The sequence below is a fragment of the Acipenser ruthenus genome, chromosome 8, assembly GCF_902713425.1.
Source record: "Acipenser ruthenus chromosome 8, fAciRut3.2 maternal haplotype, whole genome shotgun sequence".
In the NCBI taxonomy this organism is placed as follows: Eukaryota; Metazoa; Chordata; class Actinopteri; order Acipenseriformes; family Acipenseridae; genus Acipenser; species Acipenser ruthenus.
The window spans coordinates 13,219,135-13,239,884 of NC_081196.1; the positions used below are offsets into that span (position 1 = coordinate 13,219,135).

Here is a 20,750-nt window from a genome sequence, read left to right on the forward strand (position 1 = left end):
CAATGAATCACAGAAGCAGCCACCCAAGAAAGAAACAAAAGATTATTTCTTTAAAAGGAAAAGGTTATTTTAGAAGAAGAAAACTCAACAAAAAAAAATGCTAATTCTTAATCTGACTGTTGGCTTCTCAGTGCCTGGTCATCATGAATAAAGTATGTTGTGAGAACCTAGGGCCTGGTTTATATATATATTTAAAAAAAGTGTTAATCTGCTCCACTGCACATTTTATTGTATTAAAGTTCATTAAAAACAAAATCGATATTGCCATTAACTTATTTTCATCAATCTGTATTTCCAAATTGCAGTTTAGCCTTTCTATAATTCAAATCGCCATGGCTACAAGTTGTTTTGGATGACCTGCAAATACCTTACCCTGCTTAGGCTGTCAGATTTAATAGTTGTAGTTTTTGACCTCTATTCTGACACTATAAAATAGTAAATTTCATCATGGTTTAAATATTTATGCTAAAGAAAAGTGTCACAGATGAATGCCCACCTCCATTACTGTATATCTCCCAGCTAAGGATATATTACTGTACAAGGTACAGCTTCTCCTCATGAAAGAATGTTAGATATCTTACTGAGGGAAAGGGGTGAGGGGAGTATGTGACCTACATCCACAGTATATTATACAGATCCCTGCCATAATAATCTGCACATGGAAGAAAATACCAAGCCAATAGATGGTCACCAGTCTGCCATTTTCTAGAATTGAATCCTCTTTGAAGTCCACTCCACATCACATCTTAACAGAATAAAAGGGATACTTTCTCACTAGAATTATAATGACATCTATTAAATAGCTTTACAGAGACAGGCAAATCGCCAACATGGCTGCTGACAGACAACCATTATTAGATTGCTGGTAAAAAGGAAGCAATTCTGTGATGATTACTTTACTATTTGAGTATCAAGTCAATACTAGCCCCTGTGGTACAGCAACTACCAATACATAACACATTTGAGACAGATATTTACATTACTGCTACTTCAGCATCCAGCAACTGGCTTATTTTTGGAATGCTACAGTACAACATGTCCATTCATAATGCTGTACCCAAGGGTATATGGGACTGTGTCATATATTAATTATAGAAAACTGTTTTTTGTTTGTTTGTTTTGTGTGTGTGTGTTGAAATTATAACGGCAGGGACATATAACTATGTTCTTAATAGGTGAACTGGTGAATTGTTTCCTTAAATATTCGAACACATAAATATTCGGATATTTAAAAGGGATAGTTCAGATGTTTTAAGTTTGAACATTGTTGCAGCAAAGCCATGGCGAGCAACTGAAGCACAAATGTGGATTGTGGAATGACTTCTTTAAACGAACGTCCATTCAAATTCCATCCCATTTCAGACAGCCGGTTCTGACAAAACGTGTAAAAAAAAAAAGTATACGGTTCCGAAGCTGTAGCTCATGCCTCTGTGTATCTCTACCTGTTCCATGGAGAGATGGCAAGTCGAGCAACGTGTATTTGGTTTAGCCACGGTTTGGGGTTTAATCACTCAAAACATTGGGTATTTAAATATAAAAATATATCTTAAATGTGACTTACAGGACGCAGAGGGCGTAGGCGCCGTTCACACTTTCGCTGTCCCGAACTAGGAAGCTTCCATCCCGACCTGCCCGGGCCAATAGCTCCTCGGCCGCAGCTCGGCTCAGATCCCGGTGATACCACAACGGAGACGCCCCGCCAGAGGGTGAGACCCCACCGCCAGCCATCATCGTTTTTTAAAAAAATCGGTTATGAAATCCAAGTAATAAAAATATATATATATATATAGTTTGGATATTGTATATAAAAAAATAACTTAAAATAAATCCGGAAAGTGTGGATTCACGAGCCCACCGATTAATTTTCCCACGGAAATAAATACACTTAAATACATTTACAAAGCAGGATCAACAACAGAACCAAACAAACAGAAGGGGTTCGCGTTTTAAATAAAATAAATGTTAAATATATCGCTCCAAAAGAATGGATTCTAGTTCTACTAACTGTTCCAAGGCAAAACAAAACGACTGCGGTAAACACAACTTGTCATAGTCAAGTCAGTGTGCAGTTCAATTTGTTACGATAAAATACACAAAACCTTAAAAAAGGATAAAATATATACGGTTAAAAAAAAAAATCCAGCGATCAGCTCTGAAGTCAGTTTTCTTTTGCAGAACAGTCAGTATTTCTGTTTCCTCAGGCTGGTGATTGATTTGTCACTGTGTTGACATTACTGTACTGTAGTACTGTACTAGTAGTACTTGAATTGACCAATCAGCTTGACGGCTCCGAATAAAAAAAACTAAACAACAAAAAAAAAATACATTCACAATACATGAGTTGATTTCCCTTTATGCGTCCTTGTTTTCCAGCTTCAATTTCCTTATAGTTAATAATAGAATAGTTTATACCAAGAACGCACAGACACCTTAGCTCAGGCTTCTAGTCTGCCTCGTTTTGTGAAGTTCACATTCAGTTCCAATTAAATCCTCTCTGACGTTTATATATCCTGCATTTTCATAATAGCTACTTTTCTTGCACGTACTCCCAACGCAGATATGTATTCGACGACTTTGAAAAACATGACAATAAATCTATTTCCCCTGCCAGCGGCGAAGCTTTTTCAGTTTGACAAAAAACATCTTGCTCCCCGTTTAAACTCTCCATACCTCGTCTGTTTTCATACCCCTTGCTATAAAATGATCCAGTGGCTTGTTACAGCAGAATAACTTTACCACTTCCTGCTAAATCATGTCCTCCACGTCTCCCTACGAGTGTGCTCGGTTTACAAAAAAAAAAAAAAAAGTTACCGAGAAAACTTCCTGCTTCGTTTCACCATTCCGATATTTAAAGGGGAAGTCCACCTAGTAAATATGAACATAAACGCCGAGGTTATAAAGCAAACATGTATTGTTATTAGTATATTTGTATCCCTATGACAGACATGCATCTGTTTTGTTTGTTTTAATTTTTATATTACCGTAAACATTTTACCGTATGTCAGGTTGTGATCATTAGTATATTAGAGAACATTTTTGAGTCTAAACCATTTTTGCTTGTCTTGAAATTACTCTAAAAGAAAACAGTTTTTATAACAGTAGAGAGGCTAGAATAAAATTATAATTATTGACCATTCTTATATCACATTAAATACAACTGATAGATAATGCCATTTATGTTATGCTACATTTGCTAAAATGACCAAACTTTTTCCTTTGGATATTCAGCTAGTATATGTTTTATAATGTTTGTAATCATTCCAAATGATTTGCTTTCTCTAAAATTTAGATTTTTTTTAGAGAATGTTTTCTTCTCTGAACCAGAAGCAAATAAAACCTGGTAAAACCTTACAGGCCTGCACGCAACTTGCCAGGCAGTTCTAGTGAGCAAGAGTAGCGATAAAAACAAAAAATATATAGATTTCAACACCAGTAACTAAACTCAGACCAGAATCATGATAAAGACATTGTTTTATTCATTTGTTTTTCTTTCTTTTACCTTAAACTTTGGAAATTAAAACTGCTGCATAATTCCATCGTGTTTTTTTTTTTTTTTTTTTTTTAGCAAAAATGTGTTTTCATTTTAAAACGTGATATCTGGTACTACACTGACTAGAAAATGAAATCTCTGTTTGTAAGCCTTGCTTCACATAGTTTTATACTTCCTTGGTCATTTCACCTGGAGAGTGAACTTGTTCCCACCCTTTCAGGGCCTTTTGTCCTGTTAGTGACCAACCAGCTGCTTCCCCTAATGACTGATATGTTTTGCAGCAAGTACGATTCTTTGATCCGCAAAGACTCTGCTGGGATAAAAGGGCCTAAGAAGTAAAACAGTCAAAGACTTACTGGAAGGCAAAAAACCCCCACAAACTGAGATCTTTCTTTAACCTAGTGTAGTACCAGATGTTATGTTTTAAAATGCAAATGCATGTTTGCTAGGTTTGTCTTTCAAAACTGCACTCTTGAAACTAACATAGTGGAACATAATTCCACTCTACATAACAGACAGTTAACCAGTCGCATGTGGTTATTTTTTTGGTGATATATTTCCTTAATACGACACTGAAACTGTTGAAATGATTAAATAAGGCTGGTTGAATTGTACAGTTACTTAGTTCTGAAAGAGTTAAGTAAGCTCTACAAGGTGAAATTATTTACAGCACTGAAAACCTGACCACAAAAAAACGGCAAAAAAGCACTTGGGGGTTAAAAAAAACCAAAAAAACCCCACATTGCAGTAATTTGTTTTTAAATGTATTCATTTCTCAGTTGTATGAGGAATCCCCTTTGTTTCAATGTGTAATTGAAACAAAATCAAAGTTAATCTGGGACAGTCATGGTAAAAATAACTCTATCTAAATACCTTTGAATGAGGAAGTTACCTGAGTTGAGCATCTGAATTCATCTGATGCATGGAAGTGTGTATCTAAGACAAGCCTACAACAGTCTGGGTGTGTTGTTAAGGTTACGCCCTATTAGGATTTGGAAAAATTATATCTTGGAGTAGTTGCATTTTATACTTTTTCCAGGAATCGTAACTAGGCAAAAGTATAAATTAATACAAAAAAAAAAAAACAACAAAAAAACAGAAGCAGGAATTGCTGAGCACAGAATATGGAAGTGGCTTTGAATGGATTTTCTTGCAATGTGATTCTGCTGTTTGCATCCTGCCACGAGTAACCATCAGTCAACCTAGCTATTAAAGCTGGCTACAAAATGAAAGTGAACTGAACATTCTGAAGCCAATGGGTGTACAGCAATTGTGTATGCCAGCTGTGCCAGATCATTAAGATCTTATTCCAGGATGTAGAGAATGTAGCTCACATACAGTAGCGTTTAAAGTGAGAGTGATGACCAAGCTTTAAAAATCACTGCCTTTGATGTAGCTCACTTTCACTCCAATGGTCTTGCAGCAGTCAGGGCGTGTGACACAGGAAGTGATTAGTTACCAGGAAGAAGCAGTCATTATTTGTTCTACAAAGCTGGTCTTGTAAAAACAGTATATGCTGATTTACCAGATACCTGGTAATGAAAAGGCCTTGCAGTGATGAAAATGGTTGAAATAGCCATTACAGCAGATATCACACACATACACACAAAGTTATGGATACATTTTTGACTAGGTACAGTATATTTTTTATCAGGAAAACAGCAAAGAGAGGACTACAGTGAGGAGAAGGAGGGCAGCTGGGCGACCGAGGGAAGAAGCCTTTCCGACTAGGCCCATCTGTATCGCATAGTATTGTGCCACCTCAGGGTTTGGGTTTTTGCCATACTCGAACCACATCTGCAAGCAGCGGCCACTGCCTCTTATGTGGGTGGTGTATTTGTAAGAGTCAGACCAGATCTTTTCGCACAGGCTCTGCGCAGTTGGAAATACGTCACTAAACTTCTGACAGTGGGTATTTGCTGGGCAGCGGTTAATTCCTGGAAAAGGAAGGAATGATTGCTTTTATTTTAGCATTCATTGTGACAAAGGAGGTCTAACACAAGCATTGGCAACATGAGTTTCTCTTTCAGCCCACACGTATGCTTCTGCCTCTTCAAATTCTATTATTTCTAGTGATTCTGATATTTCCAAAAACCTGTGCTATGGAATGACTGTACTGAGTTTCTTCGCAATTGGATGAACTGTTATTTTAACCCCCTACCCAAAGCAAATAAGTATATATCATTGTCCAAAAAGGAAGGTCCCATGTACAGTACATCTTTAGAGATACCGTAGACAGATGTATTTGTTTGTGTCTCAGTGTGTGAGCAACTGACCTGTGCTCCAGTCCCAGCCCTTGTGCCAGTTCTCTTTACATGTGTAGTCATCTTTGCAATCTTCCCACCATGCACTGCAGTCCTCCTTGCATAGGGGCACATACAGGATTCGCTCTCGACGCCAACTTTGGTCAACCTGAAACAAAAAAAGAAAACAGCATTTCATTTCTAAAGTACTTTTTGACTCAAAGAATGTGCATAAAAAAACAATACTAAAAATGACTCCTATAAAACAAAGGCCTAAAGAACTACACTAATACAATGTTTTATGTTCTGAATATAATTTTATTGGTGTGCAGAACAAACCACTCACTGTGCCTGTGTTGCTCAGGACAGTGACTCTGAATTCACTCGAGGGCACTAGGGGTGTTTTTGCAATGGCACACAGGGTACTGCAGGCTAATGAGTAGTGCCCAAGCTCATCCCACAAGTGCTCGTTTGGGGGGAGGTCTGCAGATGGGATATGCATATTTGATTGTTCAACCCATCAAGCACAGTTTTTTTTAGAAATAAAAGGCAACTGATGTATTGAGCAGTAATGGCACAACCAAAAATGGTCACATATACAACAACAAACATTTACAATTTTCTATTATGACTCTTTCAATGTCACACATCAGAAACACACAGTTCTCCACCATTTAAAGGGGTTACAGCCAATGACATGATTCCATAAATCTTACCTGTGCTGCACTTCTATTGGTTATGATTTTAAATGATACAAAACAATAATTCTAATAGTATTATTGTTACTTGTAATAAACCTTTGGAGACAGTTGATACTTTTAAATACTTAGGTGTTAATATCGATACAACTTTTAAATTTGAAAAATTGGGAGAAAACTGGGATTGTTGTATGGCCAGTGTCATTGCTTAAATTTTACATCAAGATTTAAATTAGCTAAGCAACTTTTGTTTCCTATTCTGGATTATAATGATGTGATTTACATGACTGCTAGTAAGGAGTCGCTGAAGAAGAGTGATACAGTGTTTAACAGGATTTGTAGATTCGTAGAGTACTCCTTTAGAACACCACTGTACCTTGTAAACTTGTTGTCACCTGATAATAGAAAGAACTTAACAAACTGCCTGTTTATCGGAGTAATCTATTCCAGGAGTTTACCTGTGATTACAGCTTACGAAATGTTTGTGGTACCAAATATTTTAAAATACCGTTGGTAAAAAGTGCTACTGGAAGGAAATCTTCTGCTTATGCTGAAGATTGGAATGCGTTGCCGATGGGACTTAGATCAGAGACTTCCCATCGTCAATTAAAAAATGTGCTGTATCATTATTATCTGAAGAAGCTCTGTGTATATCATGCTGTGTAGTGTTTTAAATGTGTATTCTGTGTGTTTTATGTGATTGTAATTTGCTGCTGTTGGACACCGTTGTAAACGAGCTAATTATAGCTCATATGGCCTTTTTCCAATAAAAATTTTAGAAGAAAATGTAGGTCTCATGTGTGCTGTTTTATAAGAGGCCAGTGTTTTAACAAACATGCATTTTTCTTTAAAAAATGACATCACAATTGGTAAAATGTATAGAATAATATTTTACTTCTTTTCTGGACAGCCATTGAAAGGTCTTGTTGTTTAGATGGAACAAGTTGTATGACTATGGCTTGTGGGTAGGCTTTGTTGTTGTGGTGAACAATGGTGGCTTTCCTCAGCAGTGAAATATTTAAACACAGAAGGTCCAGACACAGGCAGTGTGTCTCTGGGGCTACAGTGACATCTAGTGGTCAAACACGGCTAGCTAAAATAGATGTACTTTCAGTGATCACCAGGGTTTGGGTCAATTCCAGTTTTTCAATTCCAATTCCATTTTCTTTCCCAATTCAACACATTATTGATAAAAATGGCAATTATCAGTATTCTGTTAAAACAAATTTATTAAATTGAAGTCACTGTTAGTCAATTAAATTGGCTTCCAATTAAAGTAGTTGAACAATCACAACAATTATATATATATATATATATATATAATTATATATATATATATATATATATATATATATATATATATATATATATATATATAAGAGCCTAACAGTGCCTTGCAGGATGGATACAATGTACACATGAGGACTTGATGGCGTGGTCTTTGATTACAGCGATCTGAGCTAATGCATCAGAGGAAATGGGGCCTAGTGTAGTAGTTTGAGCCGTGGGACTGAGGCAGAGTGGCATAGCGGTTAGAGCTGAGGGACTGGGAATCTGTGTTTAGCCACCAGCTGCTGAAAAACAAAAAGTGGACCCTTTTTCTTCTTACCTTTTGGATCCAGGGCCCCAGGTTGGGAGAGCACTCGTAGAAGCATGTGTCCTGAATGAAGTGTTTCTTGCATTTGTCCGTCATCATGCCACAGTGGTTCCAGTTGAAGTTGTAAAGGTATGATTGATCATTGTGGGCCTCAGAGGTGGTGTTAGCCATGCAACAGGCATTGTTCTTCCAGGGAGCACACTGGATAACATAAACAAGGAAAAGACCGTGTGTGGTACACAGGCAGTAATATGTATGTATGCTTGACTAATAAAGTGAAAACATAGCTTTAGATAGATGACTACAATTGTAATCCTTACCTGCTGGTACAGGTCCCCCTCTGGTCCTGGGTGGACTTTGTGATGCTTAGCATCCATGCACATGTTTAGCACGTCTTCTCCTGTTGCCATAGAAACCATCGCCAGTAACACTAGCCCCAGCATCTCTCTGTAGATGACAGATAGGGAGATGATGTCGAGGACCACACATTTCTGCAAAATGTTTTTCAGGTTTTCTGTTTCATTCAGTTCTCTTTTTTCTTTTCCATTTGCATTGCGCCCTACATGTCACATTAACATATTCAATTGCATACCGCTTTGTAGTATAACATACACTTAACGAAAAACTGACATAAATTGAAATCTAACATGAAATACACTGCTACTATTGTGGCTTCCGATAGACTTATGCGAAATAATTTTGTAGTTTGTTTGATTACATGCTGTTAAATGAAAGATCTAAATTATGTTTATACAGTTTTTTTTATTATTATTATTATTATTATTATCTCAATCCTAAAATTCTAGTAGATGCAAAATCTTTGGCCATAGCCACAGACTCTGGACCAGTCACTGTAACTGCACTCTGTGTAAAAAGAGTGTAACCAAATCTTTGGTTCCTGGTTGAAATAAAAACCATGACTGTACGAGGCACCAGGCTTGTTAGAAAGGGCTTTTATAGTAGCTAGTCTGTTGCATACAGACAATAAAAAACAACAGACGAGTTTGTAGGCTTCACCTTTATACACCTATATTACTTTTATACTGTTTTACATAAAAGTAAAAAAAAAAATAGATTATCACAATCTTAAGAACAAAACCAACAGTCTAAGTCAATATAAAACAGAAATCAATAAATCAATAAATTCACACTTATCTGGTCGTCTTTTTTTTTGTTTCTAATATAGACTCATACCTGAGAGATCATTGTAGAAGGTCATCAAAAAAAGGCTGCTTTAACCTTTGTCTTTGGATAAAGCTTGCAAGACTTAACTGTTAACCAAGCGTAAGCATAAAATCACTGAAAAGCATTGTCAGTGCAATTACTTAATGACTATTGCAACACATGACTGGAATTACTGCCTGCTGAGAGCCACATCTCAACGTAGCTTAGCTGTTAACTTATCCCTGAAGTTAATAAAGTATTAAAAAGCTTAGAGAACATGCCTTGCCACTTCTATTCTCTGGACTCACTATTTGAATGTAGGGACATCTTGTGTAAATATTTTTCATGCTTTGTCGTTGCTAGGTGGCTTAGTGGGTTAACGCACAAGTCTTCACCTCAGTAGGCTGGGGTGAATTTTGTCAATAGTGAAATTCATTTGGTGGCGTTAATTTAGCCCACAGTGGGCATTAGTCCACATCACAAAACCACCACACTGACACCCTTCATCAAAAGTGGATGCCTAGTCAGTCTCAGTGAGAGTCCATCCTAAACTGGAAGCAGGCTGTCTCCTTTTCATATAGTCACTGGACTAAGGAGCTCATGAAATTGAAGTTAGACAAAATGGTCTATTTTGTTCAGCTCAGGTTTGTATTCATTCCCTCTCATCTCTTTTTGCTAAATGGTCATGCATGACTTCTCTCTTTTCAGTTTTTCCCTCTTCTTGTCTTTCTCTCTGTGTCTTTTTTAAAAATAGGCCTAGATATAAAATTAAAAACAATTAAACACATTTTTTTGGATGTACACAAAAGGTTTAAATGCTTACAAAATCATTTATTTCAGGATGTGTATAAGGGTTTTAGTCCATAATGTCCTGAAATAAATATTTATGTGTAAATCCAAAAACACCTATATATATTTTTTAAAAATTTGCCAAACTTAAAGTCATATGACCTCAATATGGCAGCCAAACTAGGTTAGAAGTTGCCACCAACACCCTTAGCATGTCCACATACTTTGTCAAGTAGCCAAATGTTTCAGCTGGTGCCTTTTTGGCTTGTGTATTAATATCAGTGAACCGAGGAAGACACTAGCCAAAACGTTTGTCTACTTCAATCACAGTAGTTTCTTCTAAGTGCTTGTATGAACATGGTTCATTTTTTGGTACAAAAAAAGTTACATTTATTATTACAGCTCCACCAAGGAGTTTACAAAACAGTGTTTTGATAACAGTTTAATGTATTATGAGATACTAGCAGTTGACAAAAACATAAGCTCCCCTCTCCGGGCAACTAGATTCAAGTTTTAAAATGTATTTTTGCACCAAAACAATAACAAGCACTGAAAATTCTCAGCTCTACATCAGTCACCTTGCTTGGAAATGAACACACAGTCTACCTGTACTTTAATAATAGCACCAATACCTTGAATTCCCAGCTCGCCGCAAGTCACTTTTCAAGAAGTTACTTCTTAGTACTAAAACGCAGGATAATGAAAAGTAATACCTTTTATATATAGTTTCAAGATTTGCTTTAGATGAACCCTGGAGTTTTACACTGACTGCACTTCAAGAGATCCAACATCAAGCAACCTCCCAGGAAAACTAGAGAATAAAAACATTCATGCAACCTGAAAACCTACTTATTGCACTTTAACACAACGTCCAATCACCGCTCACTGTCATGTTTTTTCAGTGTACCTCTGATTGGCTTGAAATGAAGAATGCATGATAAGCTGTGTAATGGGGAGTTTTGGCATTAATGCTCTCTCTAAAGTAGGTCAAAGTCTGCGCTGAGTAGCCCTCAAGGCTACAACAAACAGCAAAACAAAGGCATAACACAGCACACCAGCAAAGTGCAGAGAACAGTGTGTTTGAAAAAAGGCAATGCAAATGTCTGATCTGCTTGTTATATTCAAATAATATCACAATCAGAACGGTATTTGGGCACTATCCATCAGGTAAATACCAGGCTTCTGCGTTGATTAAGATGGTGTGAGGAACTTGACAGAGGAACACTAAAAACTGCCTAACTCGGCCAATACCCCTTTAAAAAGGTGTCATATTACACACAAGTGCTACAAATAAGCAATCAGATTTCAAAATAAATAAAAGAAAAATCAAATAATTAAACAAACCATAACCAAAACAATAAATTAATGTAAAAATACATAAATAAATTTGATTGAAGCTAACAAACCACAGATAAAGGCCTCAGATTTCATATATTTTAAGTTTCTATCATTTTCAAATGAATGTAGAAGAACTGAAAATGTTTAAGCATTTTGATTATGCGTCCGCGGCATGATTCCAAGCGTGTGCACTGTGTATGTGGTAACCAAGGAGCCTACAGGCCCGCTCTAACTTTGGAGCGTACCTGTGTAGTCTCCTTGGTTACCAAAGCCCCATGCCTGCTGTTTCCAATGAAGCCCCGGATGTATTGATCTCTCTTACAGCACCTGAGTAAAAAAAATGTAATCCCCCCCCAGGGAGTTCATGACACACAATCGATTCAAGGCGATAATTGCTGCGCTACATATCGTCGATCCTGCCACAGAGAATAATAATGATCGGCTACACAAACTGCGCTACCTCCTCGATCACCTAAAAGCCACATGTTTTAAACTTTACCAGCCTAACCAAATGTAGCAGTCGATGAGCATATGGTTAGGTCTAAGTCGCGATCAGGTTTTAGTGCATGAAAGATAAACCAACTAGGTGGGGGTTCAAGTTGTGGGTTCTAGCAGCGTCAGACAACGGTTACATAATTAATTTTGATATTTACACCGGCAACCGTGATGGTAGGGAAACTGGTTTAGCGAAAAAGGTAGTCTTAGAATTGGTCCAGCCACTTGTTCACCAAGGCTACAACATATATCATTTTTATACATCGCCAAGTTTGCTGATGGAACTAAAGTCTTGGTTGTAATTCTTGTGGCATGTGCAACAGAAATTGCCTAAACTTTTCCTTTATTCTGAAGGATTATAAAGAATGGGAATGTCGGAGCAAGTGTGGAGATATGAGATGATGTCGTATCGAGGAAGGGAACATTCTAGCTGTTCAGTGGAGGGATGCTCGAGCCATTACTTGTTTGTCGTCATTTCATAGTGCCAACGAATCGAGCACCATAACAAGAATGTTAAAAACCGAGGGTCATTGGACTCAAACGGAGGTGTGGCAGCCTGCCGCCATTCACGACTATAATCGGCACATTTGTGGTGTAGACAAATCCGACCAGAGAATCGGAGCCTACCATGTTCTCCTCCAATCCATTTCCACTTCATTGACATAACGGTCACCAACAGTGTCCTTTTCTTCCAAGAGTGGCGAGAAAAGAATCAGGGTACAGACGGTTTTGAAAGATGCAGAAAATATTCTCATCTCCATTGTAGAGAAAATCTTTGCCGGCAGCTGGCAGGAATCGGTATAGAAGATGACGTGCCGCTGTATGAGCCAGCAGTCAAAATAAAGCAGCCTTCCTCGTCATTCCATACATTGCACGTTCCTGGCTACCTAGAGAAACATAAGAACTGCTGGCTGTGTTACAGAACGACTAAAATAGAACGCAAAACGTTTGTTGTGTGCTTCGCCCCCGAGTGCAATTGCAAACCTCTATGTCTGCTTCTCGAACGGCCTTGCTTCCAAATTTGGCACTCTTCGGAAGCTGATGAACATCGTGTGGCTAAAAAATATTAGCAAAAAGATGGTGGTGCCCTGGTGAGAGCGTGGAAATATCTAGCAGATGGATTTGGTTGAAAAGGAACGGATAGCCAAGGTAAGTTAGCTGGTCTGGATTGATTGGGGGAGGGAGGAGGGTGGTGCTGGGACGCCGGAATCATAGTCCAGCCTACCCGAGGTGTCGTGGGCTTGTCGATGAAACACCCGAGACAGTAGGTGCCCAGCTGATGACCCCAGTGAAGTACCCCCACACCACCAACAGGTAGAAATGACCAAATGTAAGTTCTTTTTTGGCATTTATGTTGTGCAATTTTATTGTTTATTTTACAGTGTTCATGAAATAAACTGTTTTTCTCTGAGAATTAAACTTTTTGTGGGAAATGCGTTTGATGCACATGTAATTTGTATACTCCTCTTATATATATATACATTTTAAATAAAAACAACTTCTTATAAAAACAACTACATTTTGACTCCGTACTAATTGGAGATGAAACCTGCACTATGTAGTAATTTTACATGCCAGGAAACCAGGCCAAACTTAGACCAATTATTTCCTTATCTGATGCCGAGAGACTAATGCATGCCCATGTTTCATCTAGGATTGATTATTGTAATGCACTTTTTTCTGGTGTCCCAAAACGTGGGACACCAGAAAAATTCTGGCTAAAACTGGGAAAAGTGAACATATTACCTCTGTTTTGGCCTCTTTTACACTGGCTCCCTGTGCAGTATAGAATTGTAAGATTTTGCTGAATGGATTAGCACCCAGTTATTCGCAGGAGTTACTGACCCTGTATCTTCCAAACCGCACTCTGAGATCACAGGATGTGGGGCTGCTGGTTATTCCTAGGGTCAACAAAAGCAACACGGGAGGTAGGGCTTTTTCTTGCAAACAGTTGTAGCAATACGTGGGGACATGTAATGCTGTATTTATTTCTGAACCCCGCTACTTACTCTTTTAAGGCTGTATGTAACAAAATTGGAGCAAAACTTTCTAATTCTGGATTATGGTGACGGGATATGCATGATGGCAACTAAGCTGATCTTAAAGTAAACAGATACACTATTCAGCAGGATTTGTAGATCTATTCTTCAGTGTGGTGCATTAGAACACCATTGCACTCTGTACACCACGTTAAATTTGGTGTTCCCACTGGAACCAAATCCTTTTTACAAGGGCCAGCAATAAACTGCCTGGCTATCTAAAATCTGTTCCAGGGGTTTAATTGTGTTTATTCCTTATGAAATGTCGAAGATAATAAATATTTTAAAATAGTGAGAAGTACGATGGAAGGAAAGCTTTTGGTTCTGCTGCTTCGTGGTGCAGCCTTTCATCTGTGAGGTGCTGACCCGAGAGAATCTGAAGCCGGACGCCGTGCCCACCATCTTCCGACACCGTCATGGCGCTGCCTCGTAACCCGACATGTTGGCCTTGGCCAGGAGTGGGTCAGAACAGAGCAGCGACTGAGAGTGCCAGGAACCTGAGGGCGAGCTTCCAAAACTGAGGGACTTGTAGCATTCTCCTCTATATCATAATAAAACATTGTGCTTAACAGTTAACTATTCAGTAAGTGCAGTGCTATTCAATAACTTTATTTGCTGTTATCCACGCTGAATTCCGATTAAAGTCCAACTGTGTGTTGTAATTTCCAGGCTGAAGAAAGGAGTCCCACTCCAAAGGTAAATCATTTGAGAGTCTCTTCTGAGCTCTTTGCAAGCCCATACCGGTAGTTTTATTTTAATGGATCTGCATCAAAATCATCTCTACAACAGAAAACCCATCCATGGGCATCGACCTACAGTGTTTGATCAAGCAGGAGAGTGGCTATATCGCCACTGCGTTCATAATGTGAAGCTAAATTCCATCATTAATCACAGATTGGCATGCCTTCAAAGGGATTGTTTCAAACATGCTTTTCAAGCTTTTTTAACAGATAAATGGGAGAACCTAGTCCCGATTCTTTGTTCTTTAAGGGGAAATGGGAGCACAAGGAGGTGCTATAGTGTATGAGCCACATTAGTAACATCTTCATATTTTAACGTACAAATGGTATCACAATGGTACGAACTAATCCACACAGTACCATTGCATCATCAGGGAACACAAATGCAGATGTGTCACAGACATACACTCTCGCTGTGGGCTGAATTGTGCCCCACACACCAAGCTAGGGATTGGGTAGATGGAGCAAGTCCAGGTTATCCCACTGTAGAATTTTAACCAGTGGGCATCTGATCAAGATGTGAGTGTGTAGGGTTCTGTGAGTGGCTCACCTGCTAAAGGCATGACTTCAGGGTGTGCAGGCCAGGTGAGTTATACAGTTATGGGAGTGAAATCGGCAGGGACTGCTTCTCTACAGCCCATAGGCTGTTAACATCCTCTGTCGAATTCCTGGGTGTAAAGATACTATTGAGAGAAAATTTGACACTTGGGGAGAAAAAAACTGTAAAATAATTGGGTATTATAAACTCTTAAAACAAACCCCTACCATGCAGGAGTTATACTTTGTTGTAGGACACAATATTATGAGGTCCTGTTGTCATCCTGTTACACATCTCTTAATAAATACAGCATTTTTTAGGGGATTTTTACTTTTATGACTTGCATGTACCATGCTCTCATCGCATACCTGCTATTCTGGATAGGATACATATTCCTAAGCAAATGGGCACATTTCTACAGAACCCCTCAAGGGACATGGTGTGAATTAAAAAAGAAGGTTCGTATCAACATAATATCTTGTGCGCATGACATCTGGTGAGCATGAGTTAGTGCTTAATCCTTGTAAGAGATTGTGGTAACAGAGCTCATAGTGTGGCTTGATTGAGTTTTACTTTTATATCGGGCTAAAAATAAAGATATTATCTTTGTACTTCACACTTGTCATGATTATGTTATAAGTGAAAGACATTTAAAACATATTTTGAGAAGTATGGGATTATTTTGCAGAAAGTGTTCAGCAAGATATTATGTCATGCGCTCAAGATACTAACCAACTTTTTAAATTCACACCATGTCCCTTTAGGGGTTCCGTACATTTGTGGAGTCTTTTATGGAAAACTTTTATGGAAATGTTTCCCACTTTATCTGAGCTCCTTCATTTCACACTGAGATAACCAATCCTTTTTTTGGAGGAATTTATCCTTGAAACCAGAAATTACTTTACAGACCTATCAAGGGCATTGCAGAAGTAAAACAAATATTATGTCTGAAGGAAAGGCTACAGAAAAGAAAAAAAAATGTTTATCAATGACATGAAAACTTGCTAGCCAAAACAGGTTAGAAATCTTTTGACCCAATACCAGTGTTCCAGAGTAGCTTGGAAGTCTGGGAGCTCCACATTAAAATACCTGGAAAGCTCTCTCAAATTGGTTTAAGAAGACTGTACGTATGTCAGTATAATTATAAAATGTGCATGTGTGTTCTGTTAGGATATTTGTAGAACAATATGTGTTGTATGTTTGAATAAAGGCAGCTTCAACTTCAAACGGAACTAGCTGTCTGGAGCTTGAAGGAGTCCCATAATATAATTTCATCCCGATCGTTGAAGAATGGTAAATCATCCCTCTAATTTACACAGTCGCAGACTGCGCACCTCGAATCGATTTCGCCCTGTGCCTGTGGTGACATGACATCGTATTCAGCCCAGTTGGGGTCCTTTCCTTTCCTTATTAAACTCAATAACGCAACGGGCTTCGGTTTGTTGACGGAAACAGGAGCGTAGGTTTCATGCGGAACTGTACCATCACTAGGAGAGGGACTCTGATTCAGTGAACACAGACTTCCGGCAGGGAAACAATTTGAATTTAAACACTGACAGGTTGTGATCAGAGGTATGTACTAAAAACAACTTTGCAATTGACAGAAACGTTTTATAAATCCAAATTCTAAAAATGAAACGGTGGAGTTAAAAAAAAAAAGTTTAATATTTGAGTCAGCAAAGACAAGACCTGACTTGAAATTAAAACATGGATTATTTTTTACGGTATTGTGGACATTTGTGTTAAAATAAAAACATACAATGTTATATGTTTGTAGCAAAATATTCCCTGTATTCTCTGTTCGTGGGTGGTATTTGTGTAATTGCAGACTAACTCAAGTCATTTGCATTGTATTCATAGCAGAATCTAATATTGAGTTTCAATTGATGATGTAATTTTATAGTATAGCGTTTCATTTATTATTGAAACGCTGTATCATGGTATGTTGATCGCACATAAACGAGGTGTTAACCGAAATTAAAAGCTGTTTTGCAACTTGCAATATTTTATAAAGTAACGATTCATGTAGTGGACAGTGGAACAAAGGAAAACAAACTGCAAGTAGTCTCTTCCATGTAGGCTAACTCCATATGGTTTACTTACTCAGTGTTCGGGTGCGGCAAAATTGTGGTTTATCGATCATCAACCAACAAATGGAGGAAACAGCTTCCAGGAATGTGGTCCACTTGAGCTGGAATGCCCAATTTGTGAAGTTGATCTTGCTTTCTCTCTCTTAAGAATGTCCACACTCTTCCCCTCCCTGTTCCCGCGGATGACCGAGTCCCTCTGGTTTAACCTGGACCGGCCCTGTGTGGATGAGAACGAGCTTCAGCAGCAGGAGCAGCAGCACCAGGCCTGGGTTTGTGTATGATCTGTCAAGCTGTTGCCTGATGAACAGTTCCCACGCTATTAATTAATTAATTAAGCAAGCAGTAACACACCAGAAGGCACGCGGTTGTGCTGAAATAACCCACACCTGCCATATATTGTCAGGAACGACCTTCAGCCATTTGAGAAGAGAGCTGTCTAGGTACAACCACTCCCCTTTAAGTATGTGGTGCTTGTGAAATAGCCTGTAAAATAATAATATATTTGACAGATGAGGCTAATGCAATCCAGACCAGAACAATTGTAGTTTGTCCCGCCCATTAGTAATCTTTTAGATATGGGGGTTTAATTGAACTAAACGAAGGAGGGTCTAAATATTGTTGTCCTTTAATTAATTAAATAGAAAAAAAACTCTTAATAGTGTGTGTGTGTGCTTCTCTTGGGTGTATTTAGGTTAGCCACTCTTTATATCAATTGAATATACGCCATGTCTTCAAATAAAGATCTATTTGACTTGGTCCTTGCCTGCTGTAGTGTGGGTGGTGCTCCCTTCAATGAGAATTTCACTTTAGCAAGCAAAAAAAGAAAGCTGTTTGTGCACCACCTTATTTATTCTACTCACGACTGAACATGAATTATGTTGGTACATTCGAAGTGTCTTCCTAACTCTTGTACCCGTTTAGCAGCTTTTCACTTGGTCTTTACTTGGTAGCTGAAAAAATACATTTTGTCAAATAAATACAAGTCAGTAAGACAGTTTAATGTAAACATTTTACATTAGTAAAAGATTAGCAAGATCAACTAACATACCAGTCCTTGTTTAAGCCTCCATTTTACTTTGTCTCAGACAACAGGTTTTGTTTTCAGTCCTTCTTCGTTAATTGTGATTATAATCCCTGTCTTTTCAGCTCCAGAGCATAGCTGAGAAAGACAATACCCTGGTGCCTATTGGGAAGCCCGCCTCGGAGGTACCAAATGTACTTACAGGACTTTTTATTTTTGTTTGTTTGGTGGATTGAGAATGTCTGTGGCTTTTTGACATTCACTTTGTTGCATTAAGGATTTTTTAAAAGCTCTTTACGTGTGGTTCATTTTGTTGTATTGTCATTTTAAAATAAAGCTTCATTTGGTGGATAAAAATATGTTGAGATTCTTGAGTTATAGTCTTAAAAGATACAGATTTTGCAGGGCTTTAAATGGCTGTTTTTGAACGGACTGGCTTAACTTGTAGGCGTCGGACTGATCATTTGTTTATAGCATGCATATGTCAAGGTATAGCTTACAAGGCCTGACAATGTTACAGCATTAAGACCTGAGACACATCCCCATCAGGCTGTGCTCCAGGCTAGCTCTGGTGATCTTGAAGAAATCCCTGAGAAACAAGCATTTGTTACACCTATGTAAACATCTACCAAAACAAAACTGCAAACAATCCAAGGAAGTAACTGTTATTTTACCATAACCATAATAAATAGGTTTGTATGACTAACTGAGTTTTGTTTGTACTGTTTGCCATGCTGACCACTTGACAGCACTTTGATGACGAGGAGGAAGAGGATGATGAGGATGATGAAGACAGCGAGGAGGACTCTGAAGATGACGAGGACATGCAGGACATGGACGAGATGAATGATTACACAGAGTCTCCTGATGACGGGGAGATCAATGAGGTAAGCCAAAGATTAGAGCTAATCAGAGGCTGTTAAAAATAGCCATATGGACTTGACACCATTACATCAATCCATTTATTTAAAAAATAAATGAAATCTGATTGCTGTGTGTTCCTCCTAGGTGGATATGGAAGGGGCAGATCAAGACCAGGACCAGTGGATGATCTAGACCAGGGGTCTCCAACCCTGGTCCTGTAGAGCTACTGTGGCAGCTGGTTTTCGTTTCAACCAATCTCTGTTATGTAATTGAACCAATTATTGGCTTAGTTAGTCAATATTAACAGGTGTTCCAGCTCTTTAGCCACTGATGATGTAAAGACACCTATAAAACCTGCTGGATAGGGGCTCTCCAGGACCAGGGTTGGAGGCCCCTAATCTAGACCCTCCTTCCAGTACTAGAGTGAAAAACAACATCCAGAACCTTGTTTTGGTCTTCCAGTACCCAGGAAGGGTTCACGGTTTTAAGGACGCAGCCCTTTGCCGTTGGCTTTGTATGCTCTGAACCTTGTTGCTCTGGTATTTTGAGTGCATTGTTTAACTGCAGTATATGGTAAAGTAGGTTTTGTTGGATTGTTTTTTGCTTGTTTGTTTTGTTGTATAACAAAGTGTTTATGCTTCAGCAAATGAATGTAAGAAACAAACCAACACTATTGGGTAACCATTCTACAGCAGGAGAGCCGCTTGTCCAGAAGTTTTTAAATGCTGCAAATCATAACCACTTTACACTTGTGTTTACAAACGGCACACAGCCATTAGACATATCCGGTGTGTTTATCCAAATACAGTATGTGAAAATAGGTTGGCTTCCCAATGGTGCTATGGAATAGGGAATATAGTACTATGTGCTTTTACTGGTATTATAAATTTACTGTCTGGAGTGTACTATACAGAACACGTACACATCCAAGCCCATTCGAGATGAACTTGTGTTTCTAGCAACTATGATACTTAATACACAACTGATCAATGAGCAGTCACTGATGGTCATCAACTGTCATGCTGCTGTAGAGTCTAGACCATCCAGTAGCTGTCTCTGCTGAGATTTAACAAAATGGATACAGTAACAAAGTTGGATAGCTTCCATGTCTGGGATTTACTCTGAAATTTCATTTGGGGTAAATGCATCTGGTTTGTTCTACTGCATTTTACTATTTAAAACAAAAATTAAAGTCACATGTTATTTAAAGAACTTGTGTGTTTTAAAGCATTTTATTTTCTATTTACAACATTACTACTACCAGGGCAAAAATGACATTAAAATCAAGCATATAAGAGATTGCAGGGAGTGTATTAATGCTGAACGATTCCATAGAAGCAAGGTGACAAAAATAAGTATAGAGAGGGAGATAAGGGTATTTGTATATCAGTATATAGTGTAATACATATATGAATTTCAACCAGCAGCAATTCTACACCTTTCAAGCATCACAGCACTTAACAATTGTTTTAGTATATCTTTCTTCCTTATTTTCTGTCATTGTAGGTCTCACATTTTCCTGTATAAAGAAGAGCTTGTTCTGAAGTGTTGTTTTTTTATTCATGAACACAATGTACTGATCACTCATTGTCTGTGCATTAGATCAATGCTTCACAATCCATCTTACTGCTCAATCTAAACTTT

At 38.2% G+C, this 20,750-nt stretch overlaps 3 protein-coding genes across 12 annotated transcripts in view; 1 reads left to right on the forward strand and 2 right to left on the reverse strand.

Annotated features, from left to right (window-relative positions):
* LOC117405879 (phosphatidylinositol 3,4,5-trisphosphate 5-phosphatase 2A) overlaps positions 1 to 4,970 on the reverse strand; it is a 42,881-nt gene extending 37,911 nt beyond the window's left edge. For both annotated transcript variants that reach the window (XM_034922380.2, XM_034009336.3), the window contains exon 1: positions 1,562 to 4,970. In XM_034922380.2, the coding sequence (XP_034778271.2) occupies positions 1,562 to 1,731 (170 nt within the window). In that variant the 5' untranslated portion in view covers positions 1,732 to 4,970. The remainder of the gene's footprint in view (positions 1 to 1,561) is intronic.
* A 142-nt stretch (positions 4,971 to 5,112) lies between these two features.
* On the reverse strand, positions 5,113 to 17,372 carry LOC117973036 (folate receptor alpha-like). Of its 5 annotated transcripts, none has more exons than XM_059028554.1 (6): positions 17,235 to 17,338; positions 15,144 to 15,276; positions 8,349 to 8,475; positions 8,041 to 8,229; positions 5,767 to 5,902; positions 5,113 to 5,427 (listed from the first exon to the last, which is right to left on the reverse strand). In XM_059028554.1, the coding sequence occupies exons 3-6, from the start codon at positions 8,469 to 8,471 to the stop codon at positions 5,141 to 5,143; spliced, it is 735 nt and encodes a 244-aa protein (XP_058884537.1). In that variant the 5' UTR covers positions 8,472 to 8,475; positions 15,144 to 15,276; positions 17,235 to 17,338; the 3' UTR covers positions 5,113 to 5,140. The 5 variants fall into 5 exon arrangements, with proteins under 5 accessions (XP_058884537.1, XP_058884536.1, XP_058884535.1 ...); XM_059028553.1 differs by having other exon boundaries at positions 15,144 to 15,261; positions 17,235 to 17,336; XM_059028552.1 differs by lacking the exon at positions 15,144 to 15,276 and having other exon boundaries at positions 17,235 to 17,372.
* Positions 16,595 to 20,318, forward strand: LOC117973037 (anaphase-promoting complex subunit 15). 5 transcript variants are annotated; one of them, XM_059028556.1, is made up of 5 exons: positions 16,595 to 16,703; positions 17,370 to 17,496; positions 18,368 to 18,436; positions 18,992 to 19,129; positions 19,251 to 20,318. In XM_059028556.1, the coding sequence occupies exons 2-5, from the start codon at positions 17,371 to 17,373 to the stop codon at positions 19,296 to 19,298; spliced, it is 381 nt and encodes a 126-aa protein (XP_058884539.1). In that variant the 5' UTR covers positions 16,595 to 16,703; position 17,370; the 3' UTR covers positions 19,299 to 20,318. The 5 variants fall into 5 exon arrangements, with proteins under 5 accessions (XP_058884539.1, XP_058884542.1, XP_034779862.1 ...); XM_059028559.1 differs by having other exon boundaries at positions 18,368 to 18,427; XM_034923971.2 differs by having other exon boundaries at positions 17,370 to 17,490.
* The last annotated feature ends 432 nt before the right edge of the window (positions 20,319 to 20,750 follow it).